Source organism: Branchiostoma floridae, chromosome 8 (genome assembly GCF_000003815.2).
Source record: "Branchiostoma floridae strain S238N-H82 chromosome 8, Bfl_VNyyK, whole genome shotgun sequence".
NCBI classification, from domain to species: domain Eukaryota; kingdom Metazoa; phylum Chordata; class Leptocardii; order Amphioxiformes; family Branchiostomatidae; genus Branchiostoma; species Branchiostoma floridae.
Genome location: NC_049986.1, coordinates 5,469,448 through 5,494,448, shown reverse-complemented (window position 1 = coordinate 5,494,448; position 25,001 = coordinate 5,469,448). Strand labels below are relative to the sequence as shown.

General features: G+C 39.5%; 2 protein-coding genes across 2 annotated transcripts; one reads left to right on the top strand and one right to left on the bottom strand.

Moving 5' to 3' along the window:
* Positions 1 to 641: 641 nt before the first annotated feature.
* Positions 642 to 13,566, top strand: LOC118421147 (60 kDa SS-A/Ro ribonucleoprotein-like). Its single transcript, XM_035828308.1, has 8 exons — positions 642 to 950; positions 4,459 to 4,681; positions 6,387 to 6,607; positions 7,544 to 7,690; positions 8,410 to 8,547; positions 9,929 to 10,165; positions 10,645 to 10,750; positions 11,396 to 13,566. The coding sequence occupies exons 1-8, from the start codon at positions 642 to 644 to the stop codon at positions 11,587 to 11,589; spliced, it is 1,575 nt and encodes a 524-aa protein (XP_035684201.1). The 3' UTR covers positions 11,590 to 13,566.
* Positions 13,567 to 14,820: 1,254 nt separating this feature from the next.
* LOC118420616 (serine/threonine-protein phosphatase 6 catalytic subunit) lies at positions 14,821 to 24,894 on the bottom strand. Its single transcript, XM_035827460.1, has 9 exons — positions 24,796 to 24,894; positions 23,728 to 23,823; positions 23,171 to 23,236; positions 22,971 to 23,038; positions 22,588 to 22,661; positions 22,153 to 22,232; positions 17,368 to 17,485; positions 16,802 to 16,893; positions 14,821 to 16,243 (listed from the first exon to the last, which is right to left on the bottom strand). The coding sequence occupies exons 1-9, from the start codon at positions 24,865 to 24,867 to the stop codon at positions 15,995 to 15,997; spliced, it is 915 nt and encodes a 304-aa protein (XP_035683353.1). The 5' UTR covers positions 24,868 to 24,894; the 3' UTR covers positions 14,821 to 15,994.
* Positions 24,895 to 25,001: the final 107 nt, after the last annotated feature.

Genomic DNA, 25,001 nt, shown 5'->3' with positions numbered 1-25,001 from the left:
CAAAATGTAATAAATCGAATATTGCAGGATCTACTCTGGTTTTCGACAATTTATATTTGATGTAGACCCAAAGATTCGTTGAAAATTTTAAGCAAAATTTGACTTTATTCGCGAAATGTTGACCTTACAACCCCTGATGACGTCACGAACCCTAAACTTGAGGTTCCGTGTTTGGTTTGTTTTGTTCGCGTTGTCTGTGGGAATATCTTCCTCTTTTCGCATTTTCCATGAATGACAAAAATGTACTGAAGGCGTTTTGCTTTTTGTTATAATCCACGCAATAATTTTTCTTGAGAGAATCTTTGAAATTGGTCATTGACAGACAGGGCGAGTTGAAGTTCCTTTTACGTGTAAAATTCGCGTCCGCTATCTGGACTCATTCTCGCGCCCCCCCTCCCCCATCAAAATACCAAAGCGGGCGGGTCGGCGGAGTAGCAGACATACCCGATTGTCTAGCCCGGTGTAGCCTTGCTGGGAAAGACGTGAAGCTTTTCTTGACTTGATAGAAAACCTCACAGACAGAAGGTTCTCCATATTCCAGCTTTTTTTGACCCCGAGCGTACGAGGTCCGGACTAGAAAATTTGCATATTTTTGGTCTCTGTGGACCTAACAACTGTACAAAATACTTGCAGAGGAAGCAATGGCAGAGCAAAATGCTACATCTAACTGTAGTGTCACGGATCTACACCGTGTACGCCGGTTCCTGTGTTTGGGGACAGAATTAGGGACCTACACTCTTGACGAAAAGATCAAGCTTGGAAAGGAAAACGCAGAGAGCCTCGTGAGGCTGATACATGATGGGAGGGGCGAGGAAGTGGTGGAAGAGATCAGCAAGTTTTCCAGGGAAGGAAAAGCGGTGAAACAACAGCCGGTCATCTTTGCACTCGCCCTGTGTGCCAGAGAATCGGACGTGAAAACCAAACAAGCTGCTTACAAGGCATTGTCTAAGGTATGATTTATTAATAACTAACAATAACTGTTATAATTAGGTATTGAGCGAGGCTATTGACACACCCAGTGCTAGAAACCACTAAAATGAGGAAATCTTACGATTATATTTGACAATCAACACACTGAAAAATACAAATGGCATCCTGTGTCCATTATCAACCCAAAATACGATCTTTTTCACGTGTTTGCGGCACAATTTTAAACATCGGAATCTGCTATCATATAGGGTGCTAGTTTTACTGTCACCGCATGTGATCATGGCAGCCATGTTGGATCGGTTAGGAACACGATTTCAGCTGTGTTTACCGACGAATTCCTGCGGCTCCAAAACTTATATCACTAAGGAAGCGAAGTTATAGTTGTTGCTTTACCTCCATTATTTTTAATGTGAAAGAAATATTCTTCCGAGTCGCTGCCGATAGCGCCGGAAGGGTTCCTGTAAAAACCGGGGCCCCGCGGGGCCCCGCGGGGCCGCGACGGGGCCCCGTACGGGGCCCCGTACGGGGCCCCGTTTGCGGAGTGACTTGAAAAAAAAAATAGTTTTGGATTTCTCACCATGATTTCCCACCAGCATTTCTCAGCAGGATAATCAAAATACATTGATATTAATCATTAATATAATAATCATTGTGTAATAATCAAAATACATTGATATCAGCCGCACCCACATACCAAATATCATCGTAGTCCATCAAGAGATTCTCAAGTTATGCTGACCACAATATGCGGACACACAGACAGACACACACACAGACACACACACACACAGACACACTCAAAACTATACCTCCATTTTTTCATGGAGGTAACAACCTTATTGAACGTACGAACTTTTTACCGTCATATCTACAACTTGTGTCTGGTAAATATCCGTATATCCTGTGGGAATTTTGCCCTTGTGGACAAAAAAATTTTGCCCTTGTGGACAAAAATCGGCACCTAGACTGGGCGGCCATTGTTAGAATATTCACAATATATCCCGTCGGCCACTGCGGTTTTGGCGGGAGAGGCTGGCGTGCAAGGCGATTTATGCAAACACTAAGGCACTAAGATATCCCCGTAATCCCCTATTGAAGTCTGTGCCTCCACTGCTTGCACCACTTTCCCACGCACAGCATAGAAATCAAGGGTATATTATGTCGTCTCCATGGCAACCGCTATCAGTCAAGAGATATAACTCACGTGCCGTCAAAATGTCCCGCTTTCAAGTGGCTTCATTCAGAAATTCTGGTCGCTCGTCCGAAACAACGCTGTTTTTTACTGAGTATATTTTGTTAGATCTCTATACAATTAAGTTTTCGTTCCAAAAGTACGAAATACATTATGCATTGTTGAATCATATTTTTTTCAAGGCGGTATAATTAGATTCCGTCGGGTATTTCCGACGCGGAAGTGCACGAGCATGCTGTATCGTAAACTGTTACGGCGTCAACAACAACGAGCGTGTGGCGTATGACAATCTATCGGTTTAAATTTTATATTCTGTGCATAGAAATTTTTGGTAAGTTTCGGCTGACTTCGATTTTGGGGTTCCTTCCGACGGACGAGGGCTTTAATACTGGTGAAGCGTTCCGCCAGGTTGATCTTGCAGTGGGGGTGGCGAGAAATTAATAAGATAAGACGGAAGGGTCTTATCCCACGTAAAATTACCCCGCTAAATCTAACGTTACGTGTATCTCCATATATTCAATATATATTGCGTAACATATTTAACGTGATAGACAAACTGTATTCATTTATTGAATTGTCTAACTCTTATTATTATAAGACTCTAAAGTCTACCCCCAGATAGTGTGGTATCATGACAAAACTGCCCATCTATCGGCGTTGTTCCAAGCTCCACATGTTGGTTATGCCGCTGACTTTCGGTGCTGGTTTGCGATCCACTCCAATTTTTCGGCATCCTAACCTGTATTGGGTTACGCACCCCGACCTTGAGGTCGACCTCGGACATCTGCACGGAACATGAAAAGTTAGAAAAGTGCGTAATGAATAACAGAAAATACGGTACATGTGTGCATTGAGTCTGAATCCGTACCGCCCCCCGATTGCGCAATTCATTTTGGCATGATTAGCTTCGCGTAACATGATACATGCAGCCGTGGGAAGCCAGAGTTGCCTGCCCTGTGTGAGGCACTGTGTGCTCCTCCCACTTCCGACTCATGTTGCCGCCCGCTGCATATGAATGGTGCGTTATTTTAGTCAGCGTCATCTTTGAAACCCTGACTCCCTGGCTAGTCAGAAACTGGCAACGCTGACTCGTCAGAAATAGGTCCCTGACGCGTCATTGCCGCTAAGCTAAGCCGAAGCTATTACTCATTAAAAATGTCGTTACAGCGTTTATCAGCGTTTATTGTACAACGGGGGCCCCGCGGGGTACCCCGCGGGGCACCCCGTGGGGTACCCCGTGGCCCCGCGGGGCCCCGGTTTTTACAGGAACCCGCGCCGGAACCACTCGGCCGAAAATTATGACATGTTCTGTGGTCAGTGTTATTTTTGGTTTATGATGCTAACAGAAACTTTAAAAGTTGTTTATATATAAAATATTCTTATATCAAATGGATGTTTAAAAAGGGACAAGAAAAAAAAAAATTTAAAAAACTCCGGCGCGGACTCGAACCGGGTCGGATCTGTTAACATAATTCCCGGGTCAACGCTCTTCACCACTACGCTACGCCAAACATACACGATGACTGCCGTATTAACAGGTATCCAAATGTAGGGCATAACTTGAATACGTCCGTTCATTCAAAGATTCAAAGATTCCAATGTCTAATCTTCCGAACAATGTCTAATTGATTATTGCTTGTGTAAAATATTGCCGGAAAGGCATGTTACAAGCTCTGATTGCCTGACTGGCATCTCGGTGTGTCAATAGCCTGTTTGGCTATTGGCACACTGAGTGTGTCAATAGCCACAGCGTTAGGTATTTCCAGGCAGAACATTTGGACCACGTTTTGGCACATGTCCAATGCCACACCCAGCTGCATTGCTACATGCATGTCAAAGGCAATAAAATGCCACATTGGGCTAGGGTTATGTAAGGGTTAGAGTTGACAGGATCATTGTACATACAAGATTGACATCCTGTCAATATTATCATTCAAACAATTCTTATTGGTATAAACATCCTGTCAATAACAAAAAAAGAAAATATGATTGACAGGAACATGCTGTCGATGGTGCAAAAAGTCCTTGGCCATCCAGAATTGTGGTCAATAGTTTGCTGCTTTATATATGGTATATTGACAGAGGCTACACAGATAATGTTGTTCATGTTTTGTCTTAATTACCATACATTCCTGCATGCATTTCAATTTTCTTCGTTGTGAAATGTGTCACGCCTTACGTTTGTAAATTTGTATCAAGGAAAATGCTTATTGCGTAATGCAAAGTACAATTGCATGTTGCAAATACCACACAAGTCACACGTATATTCTGTACATGTTTGTCAACATTTAATTATTTTGATCTTGCAAATTTGTTGTACATGTCCCCTTTGCCAGGTGTGTCAGACTCCCACTCAGCTGTTTGCTTTCATCAACTATGCGGAGACCCTGAGTGGCCAGTCTACGGGGTGGGGGCGCGCCCAGCGCAGGGCCGTGCAGGCCTGGTACAACGAGCAGGACCCCAGACAACTGGCGCACCTGGTGACCAAGTACAAACATCGGGAAGGGTGGACTCATAAGGACCTTCTCAGGTTATGTCATCTCAAGCCCACCAATCAAGGTACACATGCAAACAACTTCACCAGGTGATAAGAAACAACTGTACTGGAACATAGCACTAGAATGCAATTGACCAGTCCCATGGCCCTACCAGCCTTGGCAAATTTGTAGCAATATTAATGCAAAACCAAATTGTAGCAATGCAAAACCAAACTGTAGCAATGCAAAACCAAACTCGAGCAAATGAGCAATGCAAAACCAAACTCGAGCAATGCAAAACCAAAATGTAGCAATGCAGAACAAAAATGTAGCAATGCAAAACCAAAACGTAGCAATCCAAAACCAAACTGTACCAATGCAAAACCAAAGTGTAGCAATATGAAACTAAATTGTAGCAATGCAAAACCAAATTGTTGCAATGCAAGTAGCAATGTGGAATAAAGATGTTGTAATGCAAAACCAAAATGTAGCAATGCAAAACCAAAACGTAGCAATCCAAAACCAAACTGTACCAATGCAAAACCAAAGTGTAGCAATATAAAACTAAATTGTAGCAATGCAAAACCAAATTGTTGCAATGCAAGTAGCAATGTGGAATAAAGATGTTGCAATGCAAAACCAAAGTGTAGCAATGCAAAACAAAAATGTAGCAAATAATGCAAACAAAGGTGTTGCAATGTCCACTTGTTGAAGACATTGTGTGTTGCCCTAGCCTAACAGTTCTTACCTAAAAGAGAAGTAAAATATTGGCTACTCCTCCTCAAACATTTGAACATGAGTTCTGCAGTATGTTGCATCTGTCCTATCCTTTCATGCTGCAGACTGATCTGTATCAGTTACTGTTATAGAATGGACATAAATCATACCAAAGCCTGGCTTCACAGAATGTAAGAAATACATTATGTAACTGTGCTGTTCCCCATTCCCATAGCAATAATATACAGGTCATGTTACACAGTCGGGGTTCTAATATTAATACCTATTCTGGATACCAGTGTCAGATTATGATCTTCTGTTGTTTATCTTAAAAATTCGTCTGCAATGCCCTCTCCCTATGGGGTAATTAACACCCTTTAAAGGACAGCTGCCACAAGTGGACTGAAGTAGGTCACCAGGTCATGCTGTATTACAAATACACAATCCATGGTTTATCTTTTGGAATAGTCCATTTATATTATGTGGAGGTGGGCTGAATTCGTCTGAATTGTGTTCTAGATTTAGTAGTTTCAGTCCATGTACTAGTCATTACTAAGCATGTTGGTAGTTGAAACTTTATTTCTCAATCAACTTAATGCAGTCATTGTAGGGGCTGAATTGCATTGATTTTTACAACACTCGTCATAACTCTTCAATAAGTCAAGATAAAAGCAGCAGAAAACAATGTTAGGTATGAAATCTTAACATCAGCAGTAAGATAAACAGAGAGCTTTGTGGGCTAGAGTTCGTGGAATTGAAAGACATCTTATGTCGGTTTGTTAAATGCTTAATTTCTATATCATGTTGAAAACTACTAGTAGACAAGAGTTTTTAAAGTTTATGTGTTCATACTCTCCAAGCAGAGGTTAGGCTCTGGCTGTTTTTTTAAACGTTTTTTAGTCGTTTTTATCGGGCTTTCTATTTTGTATTTTATCTTGCTGTGTCAAAACCTATGGCTGGCGTACTTAAATGACAAAAAAAATGACAAAATAGAAAGCCCGATAAAAACGACTAAAAAAAACGTTAAAAAAACCTCTGCTTGGAGAGTAATGTGTTCATACTTTTAACAGGAGTTGCAGTTGTCATCCGGTACATTGTCAAAGGGTTGGAATCTGCGGAGAAAGAGTTTGGCACGGAAGACGCGCCAGATGACGTGAAAAACGTGCTGGCGTTCCTCCGAGCGGTGGAGGATGTGAAGAACATGAGGGACGAGAGCGCTGTGGCTGGACTGGTGGAACAGCACAGGCTGGACAAGGAACACATTCCAACTCAGTTGCTCAAGTCTAAAGAGGTATGGTACTGTACATTTTTGTAGCTCTCAAGATTAATTCAGGAGTAGCTTGCCTAGTCCAGTGGTTAGCGGCCATCCCTCTGGAACTCTGCCGTGAGTTCGATTCCCGGCTGTGTCGCTCACCAGACGTGTACGCTACCTGAAAGGGTTGCAGTCCTTAGGATGGGACGTTAAGCTGTTGTACACAATTTATCACATGCTTGTTGAAAAGAGCTAGGGAAGTTTCCCGGTACAATGAACCTGTAAATATAACATAGCGTCTGTCTTCTCTGTCAGAAGACTAGCTCTTAGGTGAGCTAAAACTGGATTTAGATCACTTTCTTGTCCTTTCTTTCCTGTCCATCAAAACTCGTCAATTCTGTAATACAGAATTGTTTCAAAACGTAAAACACTACAAAACCCCTCCTTTTCCTTTCATTGTAAAAATAAATGAATGTACAGTACTAAGTCTTTGATAGGTAAAGATGAAATGGAATGGGTTCCATCCAGTAATGTTCAGTTGACCAAATCTTAAGAGTACAATGTAATTTGAGAAATGCGCCGATGGTGAAATATACTATTCGCAGGGATCTAATTTCGCGGTGGCGGGAAAAGGGACTTTTCGCGGTGGTTTTAACTTCGCAGTAGCACCTTGCACTGTAGTCTCTTACTGCCATGGAAAAATGTTGGCGATGGTTTTAAATTCGCGGTGAAGTGGCCACCGCAAAAGCCGCGAACATTAAACCACCGCGAACATTTCTACATTTACAGTATGTATCTTCCAATTATTGCATTGTATTCCTTGTAACACAAACTCCACTGTCCAGGGCTGTAATTGGCTCATCCAGGACAGCCGGATGTTTTGCAGGCTGCTATAAGCGAGAATTAATTACGCTAATTGCATTGCTGAAAACCTGAGAAAGCTGACTATTTACATGCCGCATGTTTATCCACAAGGTTTGGAGAGCCCTGCTCCAGGACATGCCTATAACATCACTTCTCAGGTACCTTGGCAAGATGTCTACCATTGGTCTGCTGGCTCCTCTCAATGACCAATCACAGTTGGTCTGTGAAAGGCTCACTGATGAGGAGCAGTTGAAAAAGGTGAGAGCGGATTGGTTTGTTTTACTTTGCCACAGCATATTGAGTTTTCCTGGAAAAATATTTCTATACAGTCTAGTACACATTTTGCATTTTGTTAATGGACAGAACACCAAATTATGTTCCATAGAATGCAGTGATAGTATCCTGAGTGTATGCTAGTATAACAAAGTATATACATGTAACTGTCAGTGGCATCTTTTGGGAAGATATTTGCTAGTACAGTGTTTAGGTGCAGGGATAAGGTATGTGATGAACTTAATTGTAAGTTTCTGGGGGCTGTTTTTACCTGCATTTCATGCAGGTATAGTTTTCAGTAGAATGGGAGTGTGTGGAAGGGGCGTATCCTGGCGTATCTCTAGAACCAATCTTGGGATTGCGATGATTTTTGGTACATGGGTCGGTGGTCATTGCCTGATGCTCAGGTTTGACTTTGGGCCTCCTGGTATTTGATGGTGTTTGGGCCTCCTGGTGCCGGATTCTGGCGTGCCGCATGTCCGATGTATCCTCTTTTTTTTGGTAGAGAAAACCATCATTTAGAATAGATTTTCGCTTACTACAGCAGTCTTTTTGAAATCAATGATACAAGATAAAACAAGAAATTTACAAAACTGAATATTTCATGCAGGTACTCTTGTTTTTTCTGTATTATTGTTTTGCGTTTTGATTGTAGATTGTAGATATACAAAATAAACAATTTTTTATCCATCCTTTTCCACCAGGCTCATGTTCATCCACTTCACATGCTGACAGCCCTGAAGCAGTATGAGAGGGGACGCGGAGACAAGGGCAAACAGAAGTGGGTGCCAGATCCTCAGATCATGGAGGCACTCAACACTGCTTTCTACAACTCCTTCAAGGTAATGGTTTCATACATGTAACATTACTGCACTCAACACTACTTTCTACAACTCCTTCAAGGTACTGGTTTCATACATGTAACATTACTGCACTCAACACTGCTTTCTACAACTCCTTCAAGGTACTGGTTTCATACATGTAACATTACTGCACTCAACACTGCTTTCTACAACTCCTTCAAGGTAATGGTTTCATGCATGTAACATTACTGCACTCAACACTGCTTTCTACAACTCCTTCAAGGTACTGGTTTCATACATATAACATTACTGCACTCAACACTGCTTTCTACAACTCCTTCAAGGTACTGGTTTCATACATGTAACATTACTGCACTCAACACTGCTTTCTACAACTCCTTCAAGGTACTGGTTTCATACATGTAACATTACTGCACTCAACACTGCTTTCTACAACTCCTTCAAGGTACTGGTTTCATACATGTAACATTACTGCACTCAACACTGCTTTCTACAACTCCTTCAAGGTACTGGTTTCATACATGTAACATTACTGCACTCAACACTGCTTTCTACAACTCCTTCAAGGTACTGGTTTCATACATGTAACATTACTGCACTCAACACTGCTTTCTACAGCTCCTTCAAGGTACTGGTTTCATACATGTAACATTACTGCACTCAACACTGCTTTCTACAACTCCTTCAAGGTACTGGTTTCATACATGTAACATTACTGCACTCAACACTGCTTTCTACAACTCCTTCAAGGTACTGGTCACATACATGTAACATTACTGCACTCAACACTGCTTTCTACAACTCCTTCAAGGTACAGGTTTCAAACATGTAACATTTACTGCACTCAACACTGCTTTCTACAACTCCTTTAAGGTACAGGTTTCAAACATGTAACATTTACTGCACTCAACACTGCTTTCTACAACTCCTTTAAGGTACTGGTTTCATACATGTAACATTACTGCACTCAACACTGCTTTCTACAACTCCTTTAAGGTACTGGTTTCATACATGTAACATTACTGCACTCAACACTGCTTTCTACAGCTCCTTCAAGGTACTGGTTTCATACATGTAACATTACTGCAGGGGTGAGAATGTATGTTGGGTCACTTAGCAGTTGAAATTTTTCTTGATGTATTGTTTGTAGCCCTGGTTAACATTTTCTTACTGAGGGATTAATTGCCCCCTCCATTGGCCAGTCAGTGCATGTTTGGCAGCAAGTTAGCCAGGCTATATAGTGCAGTGCCCACCTCTATTTCTACTGCCCTTGGGACGCATAATTCTATGTTTGCTAGTTCTTGCTACCATCATAGCTTGTTAAACTTTGTTGTGTGTTTTACTTTGTTCTAGTTCTGTTGCATCTGTTACAACAATTTTCCTTTCTGTACTCCCGCAGAACGTTGAGCCGACCAACAAGCGTATCTTCCTCGCTGTTGACTGCGGGCGTTCCATGGCTTTCAGCGGAGTCAACGGGTCCTCGGGTCTCACGGCCGCTATGGCCGCGGGCACCATGGCCATGTGCGTGGCCAGGACCGAGCCTGACAGCCACGTGTTTGGCTTTACTGACCAACTGGTGCAGCTGACCATTACCACAGACATGCGCCTGGACCAGATCTTACAGATAGTTGGAGCTGTAAGTGTTGGATGGGATCATGTATTTGTTTGAAAAGTTTAGTCATTTTAAAAACATGTGTATCTCTACATTTTGTATCTCCAATGGTAAGTGTTACTGCAATCATGATTTTGTTACTCTGAAGTGTCCGTACCCCCAGTAGTGTCGCTACTCATAGCACTGTCAATACCTCACTACTGTACTAGTTACAACAAGATTCTGGAAGACTAATTTCCAAACCAAGAAATTGGACTGTTGTCAATTAGTGAAGAAAAGTCCACTTTCTTGTGTTTGAAAGTACAGTTCAACTTTATCCCAAATGACTTCTATTAACACAGATGAACTTCTAAATTAAGATGTTTTGCAATAAGACTGCAGGATAGCCAGTGAAACTATAAAAACGCGTCCTGTAGCTTTCAATTTGGTGATGCTTCAATACTCTCTGTATCTGCAGCAAAGAATGTATGATATGCATGATACATGTCTTTATTTCCTTGTAGACACCAAAAGGAAGAACAGACTGTGTGCTGCCCATCCAGTATGCCAAGGACAACAACATACCAGTAGACATGTTTGTGTATCTCACTGACAATAAAACTGGTACAGGTAAGTTGTGATTACTACCATTATCATTCTTTCTGTATCAATTGTCAATGTAGGTGAGACCTATGATAGAAGGTTGTGTATTTAGCCATGCTGTATGGGCACATACACATGCAATAAAAATCTACATGTACATCCATACAGGATATAGGAGTTGTCTTTTACACTACCAGTTAATCTTACCTTAGCTCACGTTTCGATGCCTGTCAGACATCTTCCTCAGAGCTTCTAACTGGAGTTCTGCTTCTCGCCGCTATGCGTAGCCAAAGTAGGTGGCACTTCTGCGGTGAGAACACAATCCCAAATGAGGGTCTACATGCTCTTTTCCGTAAGGCGTAGGCAGCCTATTTTATTTCCCGTAATTCGTAGGGAAAACCATCTTATCTACGTAATTCGTAGCGAGGCGACCAAATTTAGCGTAATTGCCTTCCTTGATTTAGCATAATACGTAGGAGGCTCTTCTGAATTCAGCATAAATCGTTGTCGGGACCCCCCATGCAGACCCTCCCAAATGTGGCTTGAGTTTGTACCCCACCTCGTCACACTTACATCAATGAGGTTGACAATTTTGTGTCTTGATTTATAACAGGACTACTATTGGCTGAAAACTCTATGTACATTGTACATACCACATTTTAATTCTTTCAGGAGATATCCCCCCATCTGAAGCCCTGAAACAGTACCGAGCTGCCATGAAGATAGACGCCAAGCTGTGCGTGTGCGCCATGTCCAGTAACAGCTTCACCCTCGCGGACCCAGAGGATGCTGGGATGCTCGACATCATCGGATTAGACAGCCTAGCGCCGCTCGTCATCAGGAATTTTGCCTTGGGAGACATTTAATGTTGGCTTTTTTAGCGTACATTCATTATCGTCGAGAGAAAGGGTTCTTCTGTCACAAATAGGAAACAAGTATAGCATGATCACTGCCTTGTTGTTTTATATGTTGTCTCATGTTTGGGAGAAAATATAAGAATAATTGAACTGGAGATATGCTTTTTTTTATTTCAATAATTAATTTTTACTTTAGTAAGCAGTTGCAAGTTTTTAAATCTACAACATTTGGAATCCAGGTGTTTGGAAGTTAGGACATGTTGTGTACATGATAAATGGTATTCTACAATAATGCCAATGCTATAAAATTTTTAGAATGAATTTTGAAACTTTTCAAGCTGTTTGCACATTAGTTTAGTTTTAAGTTTTGATGTGGTTGGTCAACTTATCATGATCGAGAAAAATCTATGGTGTGCCAAATTTTTAAGAAAGTCCTTGAAACATAATCATGTTGCTTTGTTTATTAATCACATGATACATGTACTGTAACTTCTCTAAAATTGGCTTCATGGCTTGAATAAGCTATGTCAACTTGTGTGGAAACAATGTAAGGTAAGAGTGTTGTTTTTTTCTCCTCAAAGGTAAATATTGAATAACTTTTTATATGAAAAATAAAGAACAGGATAATGTATCATGGAAACTAAGAGAATATGGGTGAACACTTTCATCAGTTTGGCAAATCACTGAATAATGAAATTCTTTGTATACAACCAAGTGTCAATGCACTGTGTGTGAGTACATTTCAAACACTGCATTAACTAGCTATGTATGTAATTTATGTAAATACTTAGTGTTTGGGACCACATCTGTAAGCAGCGCCACCTATGCTGCAGTACCATGTGAATTGCCCTAAAGGAAGGTAACAGTTGGTCACCAAAACATAGGTTGAACTTGCAAGAAATACTTGGTTGTGTAAAAAGAATTTTGTAGTTATTCTGCTAACAGAACACACTCTGTCAGGGAGTCGGGAACAAAGAATTGGTGTATTTGCTGGTCTCCTTTACTTGAGTTTTAAATGAATTGACTGAGCGTTCTTTTAAGTACAATTGTGATTCAAAAGTAGAGGTAGTAGGATATAGTTTGGTGACTCTGGTATGTAACATAGAGGTAGCAATATGTAGGTCTTTTGAACTGATCATTTTTTGGTTGGAATTGGAATATTCTGTCCAAATTTAAGCATTGTACGTTGCCAGATTTTAGCTGAATTATGTGCACTGTTTCTTGTGAGGAACAATAGATTACCAGTTACAATGCTTTTTATGCATGTTTTATAATTTTAAAATTATAGGAATGTAGTGTTGAAATAATGGTCTGTGTTGCAGGGTAGTCAGAATAACAGTTGTAGTGTTGTTACTGGACAATACTGGAAAGTAATTTTGGCGATGCCTCAGGGGCAGAGCCTGTTGTGGTTCTCTGGATTTGGTTTAAAACTATTGTTAAGCATTTGTGTGAGAGCATATGCTTGTTGTAACTGACATGTCTTCTCTGGTGAGAATTTGAAAAATTTGATAGCAAATATCACAGGGTTTGGGTGAAGTTGAAAAGCAAAGGGCTGGTTATTTCCTGTGCATTACCGATATGCTGTGTTTGACATCTTTGCAATATGTCAGACAGAAAGTTGAGTTGTACATGCTTCTACTTGCTTGTCGCACATGTAGGTGTCTATACGTCATCCCCGATATTGTGGAAATGAAGATTTCACTTTTAAGTCAGAGATGTTTGCCACTTAAGCTGCATTTTATGAGTTTTTGTTGTTGTTTTACAAGCCCTAGCCTGGAATTGCTACAATCTAACCATACCACTGTCACAGTGGTAAAATGTACCATAAATGCTGAACATAGGTGGTATACAAAAACTGATGTGGAGAGAGTTACAGGGAACATGTTCACTGGTTACAGTATTTAGAGTGGATTCAGAAGGGCTCCCTCTACTTCCCATGTTCTGAATTGCAGCTCAGTAATTTGAACATTTAATGAATTTTGCATCTGATTTTAAATTTAATGAATTTAAGATGTTTTGCAGTCACTATAACTTTCACAGGGTGTCTTGACTTTGATTACAGGTCTAATATCAAGTACTAATTGTATTGAAGTATACCATCATATGGTAGTGGTGTCAGATTCATAATGTTTATGGTGTAAAAGTGTGAAAATTTGAGTCAAAACTGGAAGAGTTGAATATGAATATAGGAAATTTTAGTGACTTGTATGGATTTGTAAAATGTCCATAAGAATGGTTATGGTATAATTAGTTTTCTCCATTGTGGTGGTAAGTTGTTAGTATGGATAAGTGTGTTTAAGCATGACCTGGAGTGGTATAAAACCCATTTCTTAACTAAGGCCTCAGCAAGTAAATTTTATGGATGACATCCGCGCGCTCATTAATTTTCGCCTGATTTCAGAAAAAAAAACGATTTTTTTTTCTTCTTCAGAGATGTCAACATGACGATAAAGTACCAAAATGGGAACGTATGTTGTGTTATAGCCTAATGATTGTACTTGTAGAGGTGACACTAGCCAGGTAGCCATGACTGTAGTTATAGAAGTGAAACCAGCTGGATAGTTGTAAAAGTGGCACCACTATGGAAGTCATGAGTGTAGTGATCATGTTGGTAAGTGATACCAGTCTACCACACTAGTGTCACTTTTGCTACACTAGTTCACGTCTTGAATACAGGAATGAATGGTTTGTTGTCAGTGCTACCTTGTTTTGTCACTTCAACTCCTGTTTCAACATTTATGGTGTCTATTTTGAAAATCTTTTTTACCCATCTTGTTTTTTTTTTCGCCCTATCTCATTATTTTTGCAGTCTGAAGAGGATGTCATCCATAAAATTAACTTGCTGTGGCCTAAAGCTTTTGTTGCACAAGCACATGTACTGGTTGATACTGTGTCTTGGTTTGATATTTTTGCTAAAATAAAGTTTGTAGCACCAACTGCACTTGGGCAATTGTTTGTTCTTTTACTATGGTCTCAGAAGAATTAGTTAAAACTCATAAGCCTATTCCAGATCGCTTGCATACATGTAACTTGTGTGGCCCAAGGGCTTTAGAAGTAGAGATGGGCACTGCTCTATACACCAAAATATGTGGGAAGGATGTGAACTTAAATGTCATGCTAAAGAGATAAACTGCACGTGAAAGAGATGAAAAAAATGGTTTCTCATCTTTTTGTCATTACCAAAAAAAATTATTATAAAAAAAATTTCACTCATCTGAACCACAAACAAAAGTACAATGCTTTAGGATAACATAAAGATTTTTACTGAGTAAAACAAGGACTACATGTACACATCAGACATGCTAAAAACTGACATATTATGGGCAGAAGAAAATACAGGCTGTTAGCATGTTCAGAGACTTGACAGTATTAAAACATCGCACATGTATATTGTACACTATCATTCTCTTACACATGAAATATTGGACACAAACATTTTGTTGGGGGCAAGCAAGAAGTAAACTTAGCAAGCAGGTCGCATGAACAGACTTAATATTAGTTCAGAGACAGTACATAAACTATGCACAAATGAAAGCTGCAAATTTCAATAGTTAACTGTGTAATACATGTACTATATGAAAACATTCAGTTGAGAGGTTTAGTGTACATAAATGAAGGATACCAAATGTGCATTAGGTGGGTGACTGCCAAATATTCATAACATGTCTACCAGCTGCTATTCATAACATAACATGAAAGCAAGTTCACAATTTTGGAGTTACATCAAGAGTTACAACAAGTGATGCTAAAACAACTATTTACAACAATCATGTCTGCCCCAATCCCAAGTAAAGTAACTGAGTTATGTTGATGATTTCTCAAACCCAAAATGCTCGATTTCTCAAAGCTAACCATTCCCTTTACCAGGCACTACAATAGGCACTGCCATTAACATCTCATAATAATCCTTAAATGCAATATACACATAAAGTTGACCTCATAAAACGGATATCTTGTCAGGGAATTTAAGGCATACAGCCAAAGAGGAGCAACAAAGCTTCTTCATATGATAGTCTGATAACTGATGTGACAATCATACAGGAACATACATTAAATCTCCTTCAACAATATGATGAATCTGATGTTTGCTTGGATTTTTTAAGATCACAAACATGCCATAGTAGTTTAAATAAGAGTGTGGTTTGAATGACATTTTTCTTCCCAAAGCCAGATTAACGTTGTTGTAAGGCAGAGCCCTTGGTTATACATATGGCTACAGGAAACAATCTCAACCAAAGTAAAGATGCACACCGTACATCCATACAGTTCAAAAGTTCAGAGTACACAAATACAACGGAGCACCTTTTAGTCTAAAGATATGAGGCTGAGGCTAGCCATTTTAACAGAAAGCCTGTATTTTACTGTAATACGCATGACAAGAAAATATTCACTTCAAAATTACTAGAGATGGAGTCTACAAGAAGTACGGAGTAGTCGTTCGCGCGGGTATAACCCTCTCGGAGTCCGGTACGGCGCGGAAGAGTTTTGGTTCGCGGTTGTCGACACTGTTACACACCAGGATGGAGGCGATGTTCCCGCAGCGGTAGCAGTAGTTGGGAGCGGACCACACCGTGATGAGCTTGTCGTCAAACATGTACTTGTAACCTTCATGGACCAGCTGGTGGGCTCGACAGATCAGCTTCAGGTTGTTTATGTGCACAAACTGGGGAGGTGGAAATATGTGTTAGTCGTTCAACTGGCTTTGTAAACAATCAAGCATAATAGATACAGCAGAATTTGTAATATTATTGTAATTTTGCAATGATATTCCATTGACAATTTTTCTGCCTGTTTTTTTCCCTAATTATCTTTAGCTGAAAAAAAATAATTTCGTGAAGTATTTCTATCTAGTTTTCTTATTAGTTGTGAACAAAAGGAAGTGCTAGTTATAAGGTTTTCTGAAATTCGACTTTATTTCATATAGTACCCAATATTCTAAGTTGGGTGAACCAGTGCACCTAATCCCTAAAATGAATTTCAAGCCTTATACCTTAATTTCTGCTTAGAACCAATAAGTTTTCGAAGAGATATCAAATTATGTTTTATTTTAACACAAGAATCTTGACATCGCAGCTATCCATGAAATATTTGACTGCAAATATAAAAAAAAGAGTTACTAAAGTGGTTGTTCTATGATTACTACAAACATTACAACTACTAGAGAGTACATTGTACAGTATTAGAGAGTACATTCTATTACACAAGGAACAAATGTCCTGACCTCTTGAGTAACCTTTGCCCCGAACAGCCATCCCGCGCCGCGGGGACTGACCGCCCAGGTGTCCACGTCTTCAGGGTCCGACCAGACGAGATGTGAGAAAGGTCAAGGAACAACTGTAGTCTTCTTGTTTCTTAGATAAAATTCAATGCCTCTGCATAATGTCCATTTCATACAATATGTCCTAAACAATCCTAACAGTGACATTTCAATTTAAAGTAGCCTTGTGCCAAGCTACCTGCATACAATACTGTACCATTAGGCTTGCCCTAAAGTAGTGAGTTCGAGTGAAAAAAAGAATTAGGGCTATGAATGGCAGTATCTGAGTACCCTGCCATGATTGCCAGCCTAGGTAGACAGCCAAGGACGCCAGGCCTGGTGCACAGCCCAGCCTTTTCCATAAACCTTTTCTGCTAGGAGAAAGAAAAAGAACACTCCAGGTCCAGCATAAACAATATGTTTTCTACTTCCATAAAACATAAAGAGGTGGGTGCCACCCTATATAATGTGTTGTGGGAACTACCTTAGTGGTAAACATAAGAACAAGCCCCAGACATATGAAAGGATATCACAGAAGGCTCCCTTGTGTGGAATCTCCTGGTTTCTCTCGATGGTTCTGACCTGATCCAGGGTCTTGACGTCAGGAGACAGACCACCATGGACACACAGCACACACTCGTCTATGATCTAACAGTAACAACAATAGGGTATTTGGTTACGATCTATGAACATGATACTCATATTGAACAAAAGTAACAAAAGGTAGGGGGGGTCTTTAAATGGGTCAAAAATCGAAATTTTGAAATATGATCACGCCCACTTCAGGGGTGATTTATTGGGTCATTTGACAGACATTGTGCACAAAAATTGGGATCTAGCATGAAATAAACCCCCCACCCCACCCAAAAAACTATTTTGCATTATGTGCAATAGGGTACAGCCATATGGTGATTTAGAGGAATGCTTGCCGTCATATAACTGCCGAACGACGTGTGCTAGGACTACCAAACTTGTTAACTTTTGCTAAAATTTACTTGGCAACAAGTTTAAGAGAATAAATTAAATTTATGATATTTTTTGTTGCCATGGCAACCGGTTGATGACAGGCATATTTTACGAAATTCTCTACTTTCCGCTTGAACGTTGCGGTTTAATAATTTTCTTGGTAAACACTTTTGTTTCCTATAGCATTAACATCTTATATAACATAATGTAGCATTCATGATTAAATATTCATAATTTATGCTAATTTGATGACGTAACTGGTCAAAATCCAAGATGGCAGCCCATGTCATAAGCGAAAATGGTAAAATAGGTTATTATCACTCGAATTTTGCCACTACTTTGTAGTTTTTACCAAATACATTCCAATGGTAATTTGTAGTCCGTTCTTATTGTATTTTTGGGTTACATGTCGAAATAATGTATTTTAAAACATTTAAGTTTGACGATCCAAGATGAGGGTTCTCAAAGGATAGCTAAAATAGATTTGACTTCATTTTCTGACAAGGCATTAATATCAATTCGGATGCCATTGACAACAAAAGTCTTACCTACCTTAGCAGACGTATAAGTTAGACACCCATATTTGCTAACTTTTTGTTTGATACCTTTAGGATACCATAATATAATGGGAAGTACCGGTTAAGATGGTTATCGCCCATAACACCATCTTAATGGCGTCATAATTACCCCGTATTACTTCATAGAAGTAGAGACAGACGGTGTTGTCAAGACACCAGAATTAAAGAAGTGATTAACCCTCAAACCACCGTACCTTTTTTGTGACGTAGATTACCGTATGGGGTCAAAACTGACCCCATAACGTTTTTCACATATACAGTTTTATTGGTGACTCTTTTTTTGTGATTTGGATATATGTATAGCTTCATTAATCTATGCGGGGCAGTTTGATATGATTAGGTGAGAATAATTCTAGCTCATTATCATAATTTATGCAAAAGATCATGAGGACCACATTTTGCACTATCGCTATTCAGACCGGGTAAGGTTATTTTTCATGCCCGCACCAACTTCAAAGTCACATACCCCCTGAACAGCTTTTGCTAGGGCCACCAAACTTGGTCCTTTTTAAGAAAATGTTGATAGCAAGAAAATAAAGTGAATAAAAAAAAGTTCATAATATTTCATGTTACCATGGCAATGGAATTATGAAGGGCATATTTATTACGCAATTTTCTAATTTTGGCTTAAACATTCAAGTTTTAAGTTTTTTTGGCAAACCATACTTGTTCATGACATCTTATGAAATTTAACGTAAATTTCATGATTCAATATTTATATTTTATGCCAATTTGATGACGTCGTCAGTCAAAATCCAAGATGGCGGCCAATTTTAGCCAAATGACGTCATGGCGTCGTCGTATAACATGATAATGACACAAAAGTTGTTACCATAATTTTGTTGCACATGTACAGCATTCTCTAAAAAATTCGTGATCATACGATAAGCAGTTTAAGCGTGGGTCTCAAAAGTTTGTTTAAAAAAATGCTGGGGTCAGTTTTGACCCCACTGGACCATACATAAACTTTTGATGATAACTTAATCAACAATGAGCCAATCTCGGTAAAAACGTATGAGAAGTTATAAGACATATATACAAACAAACTCACGGAAGGAAATTTGTTTTCAATAAGAAATGTCAAAATGGCACATATTGATATACGTCTGGGGTCAGTTTTGACCCCATACGGTGGTTTGAGGGTTAAGACTTATAAATACATAATCCCTGCAAATTTGGTGATCGTAGACCAAGCCGTTCGGATTTAGTGAGGGGAGGGTGCAAAATGTGTGTTTTGTTGTCTTTTCAGTAACACTTTTACATTCTGTATGATATACCCAGTATGAAATCGATGGAAACAAATCCGTTAGGACGCAGTGAGAGCTCAGCGCAATCGCCGTCTAGTGGAAAGGGGGCTTATTAGCAAAGTTAATTTTTTTCTCCCTGAAAAATAACAACGGGGCACTAGGGCATTAGCTACATTACCATTGCAGCAGATTGATAACATACATTTTAAATGAATAGGGAGAGTGACAGTGGTAGAGAAATCAAAGAGTGTACGTAATAATTACTTTCAGTTACAACATAGAAGTAAATCTGAATCACAACTAATGACAAAAAGATCTAACTCTAAATTGTTTGATGTCGGTAAGGTATTTCCTCCATCTAAATACTTCCAACTACCTACAAAACTGCAGACAGTATATATATAGGTTGTGATATCAATGATCTAGTACCATTTGAGGCTGAGGTAGTGGGCCTTGGGAAAGTGACCACTGACATGGATGTACGAGAGGCGTCACAGCAGATGTACCTTTTATGCCAAGTATTACCATGATACAGTATCTAAATCTCTGAGCACAATCAATAGAGGGTAGAAGACGTTCCTGAGGAAATGGTTTACTGAAAGCAGAAAGAGGCATGGACAGACAGAGAAGGAAAACCCAAAGACAGAATACAATGAGTTGTTTTAAAAAGAAAAGTGAACTCGTATATACGCAGAGGACCCAGAGTAAAGGCAAACCCTGGAGAAACGAACAGAAGGTGGGGGTGACTAGGATATAAGACAAAGTAGAGACCCTGGACTATACATGACAAATTCCAACAAAGCTTGGGCAAGCTGGGCTCTATTACTTTCCTTTCAAATTGGAAATGTACAAACATTTTCCAAGTAAGACCTTTCATCCACTGTTACTAGTACACAACAAGAGTTAGGGCACACAAATGACAGTGAGAGTAGCATAAAAGGCAGTACAGTAACGGCAGGGATGTAATTTATATAATATATTTACATAATTAACTATCTTACTAGCAGTTTTACTGCGGATTTAATTGTTCAAAGTAAAAAAAAAAAACTTTTGATGCAACTAACATGTACACCTTTCCAGGAAAAGTTATATTCAGATTTTGGCTCAATGTGAAATTTGGGTGCAAAAGTGTCGTTTGAGGCTGTTTTGAAAGCAGAAAAAGTAAATTATACACATGTATTGGAAACATAACATTTTACATGGCAACTAGATCTATTGTATACTACCAGGAAAAGGTGTAGGCAATGGCAAAGACTTCTAGATTTAAAAAAAAATGACCACATGTAATGTGCCATATTTCACAAATGTGCATAGTACAGGCACTACTAGTGTCAAATTTGAAATCTATCTTCAAGTTAGCTATTCTTTGAGAAACCTCATCTTGGATCGTCAAACTTAAATGTTTTAAATTGCATTATTTTTGACATATAACCACAAAATGCAATAAGATCGGACTACAAATATCCCTAGGAATGTATATAGTAAAAACTACAATATAATGGCAAAATTCGAGTGATAATAACCTATTTTACGATTTCGCTTATGACATGGGCTGCCATCTTGGATTTTTTACGTCATCAAATTAGCATAAATTATTAATATTTAATCGTGAATGCTAAATGATATTTTATAAGATGTTGATGCTATATATATGAAACAAGAGTGTTTACCAAGAAAACCATAAAACCGCAATGTTTAAGCCGAAATTAGAGAATTTTGTAAACTATGCCTGTCATCAACCCGTTGCCATGGCAACAAAAATATCACAAACTTATTTTATTCTCTTAAACTTGTTGCCAAGTAAATTTTAGGAGAATTCAACAAGTTTGGAGGTCCTCGCACACGTCGTTAAGCAGTTACATGACGGCAAGCATTCCTCTAAATCACCATATGGCTGTTCCCTATTGCATATAATGCAAATTAGTTTTTCGGGTGAGGTGGGGGGTTTATTTTGAGATACGACTTTACTTTTTGTATCCAAAGTCTTGTATTGATGGTGTTAACCATTTCCCAAGTGGGTGTCCAAAAATTTTGACTTTGCCATTTATCGACCCCCCCTACAAAAGGGCGCATGGTCATACTATATAGACTCAGTCATAGTCATTTCTTTTTGCGCCCCGATACGAAGGTTCAGCAAATGGTTCTTTCAATTACACATTGTTTTAGAACAGTCTTGTCTGTCACCATAGTGGTTGCAGTGTCACCCCCATGCTTAAGGTCCTTTACATGAATACAATGTAAAGAATTACATGTACTCACAAAAGAGTATAAATGGCATTGTTGAAAAGAGGGTCATAAAATGTAAATGGCTGATATAAAGGCACCCAATTATAAGACACTGCAAAGTACTAGTATCAAATGACTATCCCAATTTGGATAAATACCCATGGGAGTCTAGTTACACAAATAAGCAGTTACAGGTGTAATTGTGTCTGCATAAAGAACAATAAAACTATTGGAATAGCTTGACTTGTAAATCTGGGCAAGACAAGTACAGAGGAGTTTATTTGAGACGGATACTTACTGCTGCCACTGTGAGCAGATCAAACACCTTGGTACAGTACCTCCAGGCATTTGCATTACCATACTTAGTCTGGCACTCGTCTGAAAGGGAAAAATTCACAATGCAGAAAACGTCAAAATCCAACTAAACTACGTTTGTATACCACATCTGAAACCTTATTTGACACCTTACTTGTAAAATATATACACAGGGCTCAAAATTTGTTTTTCTGCATACCTGTACTGTTGCAGGTAACATTGAAACTTACAAAAAATAAGTTACATGCACCAGACAACTTTTACCTGCACCACCTGTAATTTTTACGTGCACAGCTCCAATTTTATCTGCACTTACCTGCATATGCAGGTGGTATTTTGACCCCTGATACATGATTTTTGACTGTCAAATCGGATAATTAACTTAGTGATATTAGTTTATTTTGACAACCAGACATACCATAGAAGCCGTAAACTTGTGTAATCTGCCTGCTCTCATGGTTTCCTCTCAGCAGGGTGATACGGTCAGGCCATCTGGGTGGGGAGGGGGGCAGGAAAGAAACAACATTGTATTCAAAGGTTTAAGAATAACCATCATCCTAATAATGCATATTGTGCAGGTGCCCTTATCTTGGTGTTATTTATGGCTTTATCTTCAGAAGCATATGGCACAGGGCAGCATAGATGCAATGGGCACACATGCTCAAAGCATTTCCCAAAATGGAGGAAAAACTTTTAAAAATCAATTGACGGATACATCTTTCAATGAAAATCTTCCCAGAAAAACTGACACAAAAACAGACAGAGCTACAGCTCTAGAGACAAGCTGTAGGACCCACTCACTTTGCTTTCAGTGTCAGAAGCCATGTGAAAGTCTCCAGACTGTAGTAGCCTCTGTCTACAAAATCACCCTGGATGGAAAAATATAACACAACACATCAGAATCCCACATACACGTAGTAGATTTTTACCCCTTAATTCAATGTGTTTAAGAATTTGAATTTAAAAAAGACTAAATTGTAGGAACATATAAAATGTCTCACCATGAAGATGTAGTTTGTGTCAGGGATCTGGCCTCCTGTGCGGAACAGCTCACCCAGGTCATAGAACTGGTGGGTGGAGAACAGATAAGTTAAAGTTAAACCCTTCCCGTGCCTGATGGCGCATAGGGCGGCGCCCATCTCTGTTTCCTTAGCCCTGGGCCACACAACGCAATCACTACTGCAGGGAGCTAGTCCACTGGTAGTGGTGTCTGTTCAACTTCCATACTCTTTCCCAAATGCTGATAACATTATTCTGGATTAATGTGGAACTAGGCTTTGTCAAGAAAAAACAAAAACATGGAAAACAATCACTGGGATGCCCAAAAGCTGCTGATTATAATCTTCCATATGCATATGGCTCGTTTGGAAGTACCAAAGATTATGATGAAGGACAGCCTGTCTTTTCTTTATAAAAAGTGTAACATATGGTTTGATACCACTCTCTAGGCTCTACTGGCAAATATAAGTTATAACGTCATGTATCTTAATTCTGTCTGTGTGTCATACATTTTGCTGTTAGTACTTCTACACACAAAAAAAGAGACCCCATCACTGACCTGTCCATGTATGTCCCCACATACTGTGACTGGTGTGGACACTGGCTGGACATTAGACTCCTCCAGTAACAACTCACATACATAGTCACACAGTTTCTGTGGAAGAAAATTATAAATAGGGCGAGGCTATTGACACACCCAGTGTGTCAAACACCGCATGTGATCATGTTGGCTCGGTTTTGGAACACGTTTTCAGCTGTGTTTACTGACGATTTCCTGCCGTTTGGGAGAATTTGCGGCCTCAAAACTTCCGAAATAAGATTGCGTAGCGGGTGGATTCTGCCGATCTGCGGCTGAAAAAAATAAACGTACCTAAACATGCACTTTTGAAAATGCAGACCAAAAAGTCCCAAGGGTGGGTTTTGATGGTTCTGGTTGCAAGACGAAAATATTCTTGTATGGATTTTTTAAAAAGGTAAAAGGACAATTGAAAAAAAAAAATTCCAGCGCGGACTCGAACTGGGGTTGGAACTGGTAACATGGTTTTGTGGGTCAACGCTCTCCCCACTACGCTAAGGCCAACATAAACATTTGCTGGCATTAACAGGTATCCAAATTGTAGGGCATAACTTGAATACGTCTGTTCATTCGAAGATTCAAAGATTCCAATGTCTAATCTTCCGAACAATGTCTAATCAACTGTTGCTTGTGTAAAATAATGTCGGGAAAAATCATGTTACAAGCTGTGATTGGCTGGTTGGCATCTCGGTGTGTCAATAGCCTGTTTGGCACACTCAGCGTTATAAATTAACGACGTTACACTTTGATATCAGAAACTAAAACGTAATATGCACAGCTACATAGCCATTTCCTTAACACGCAGAATACTTTTCTGTACAAAATATAACATGTACAGGAAAACTTGCCTTACATGTGACTGTTGCAACCCTATTTTATCAGTCAGTTACCTAATTTTTGGCGACCAATTTTGTGAACATAAGTTTCGCCCCCCTCCCCTCGCCTCAAGTGACTGGACGAAACTTCGTACATTTCAACGGAACGTCAATCGTTTTGCCTCTTTAACCTTCCCTGTAGTAACTGGGTGGTATAAGAAGCAATAATTGTTACCTTCAGGTCATTTTCAGGGAGATATTTGCACTGTTTGGCGATCTCAATCCACACATCTACGTCCAACGTCATTTTTCGGTCTTCCTCTTTCCGCGTATGGAATTGTGGGATTGTTCATGACCCCAATCCACACTTTGGCGCCGGTTTTTCGTCGTTTACAGCAAAAATCATCTGAAAAACGATTTCTTTATTAAAGTATTATGTAT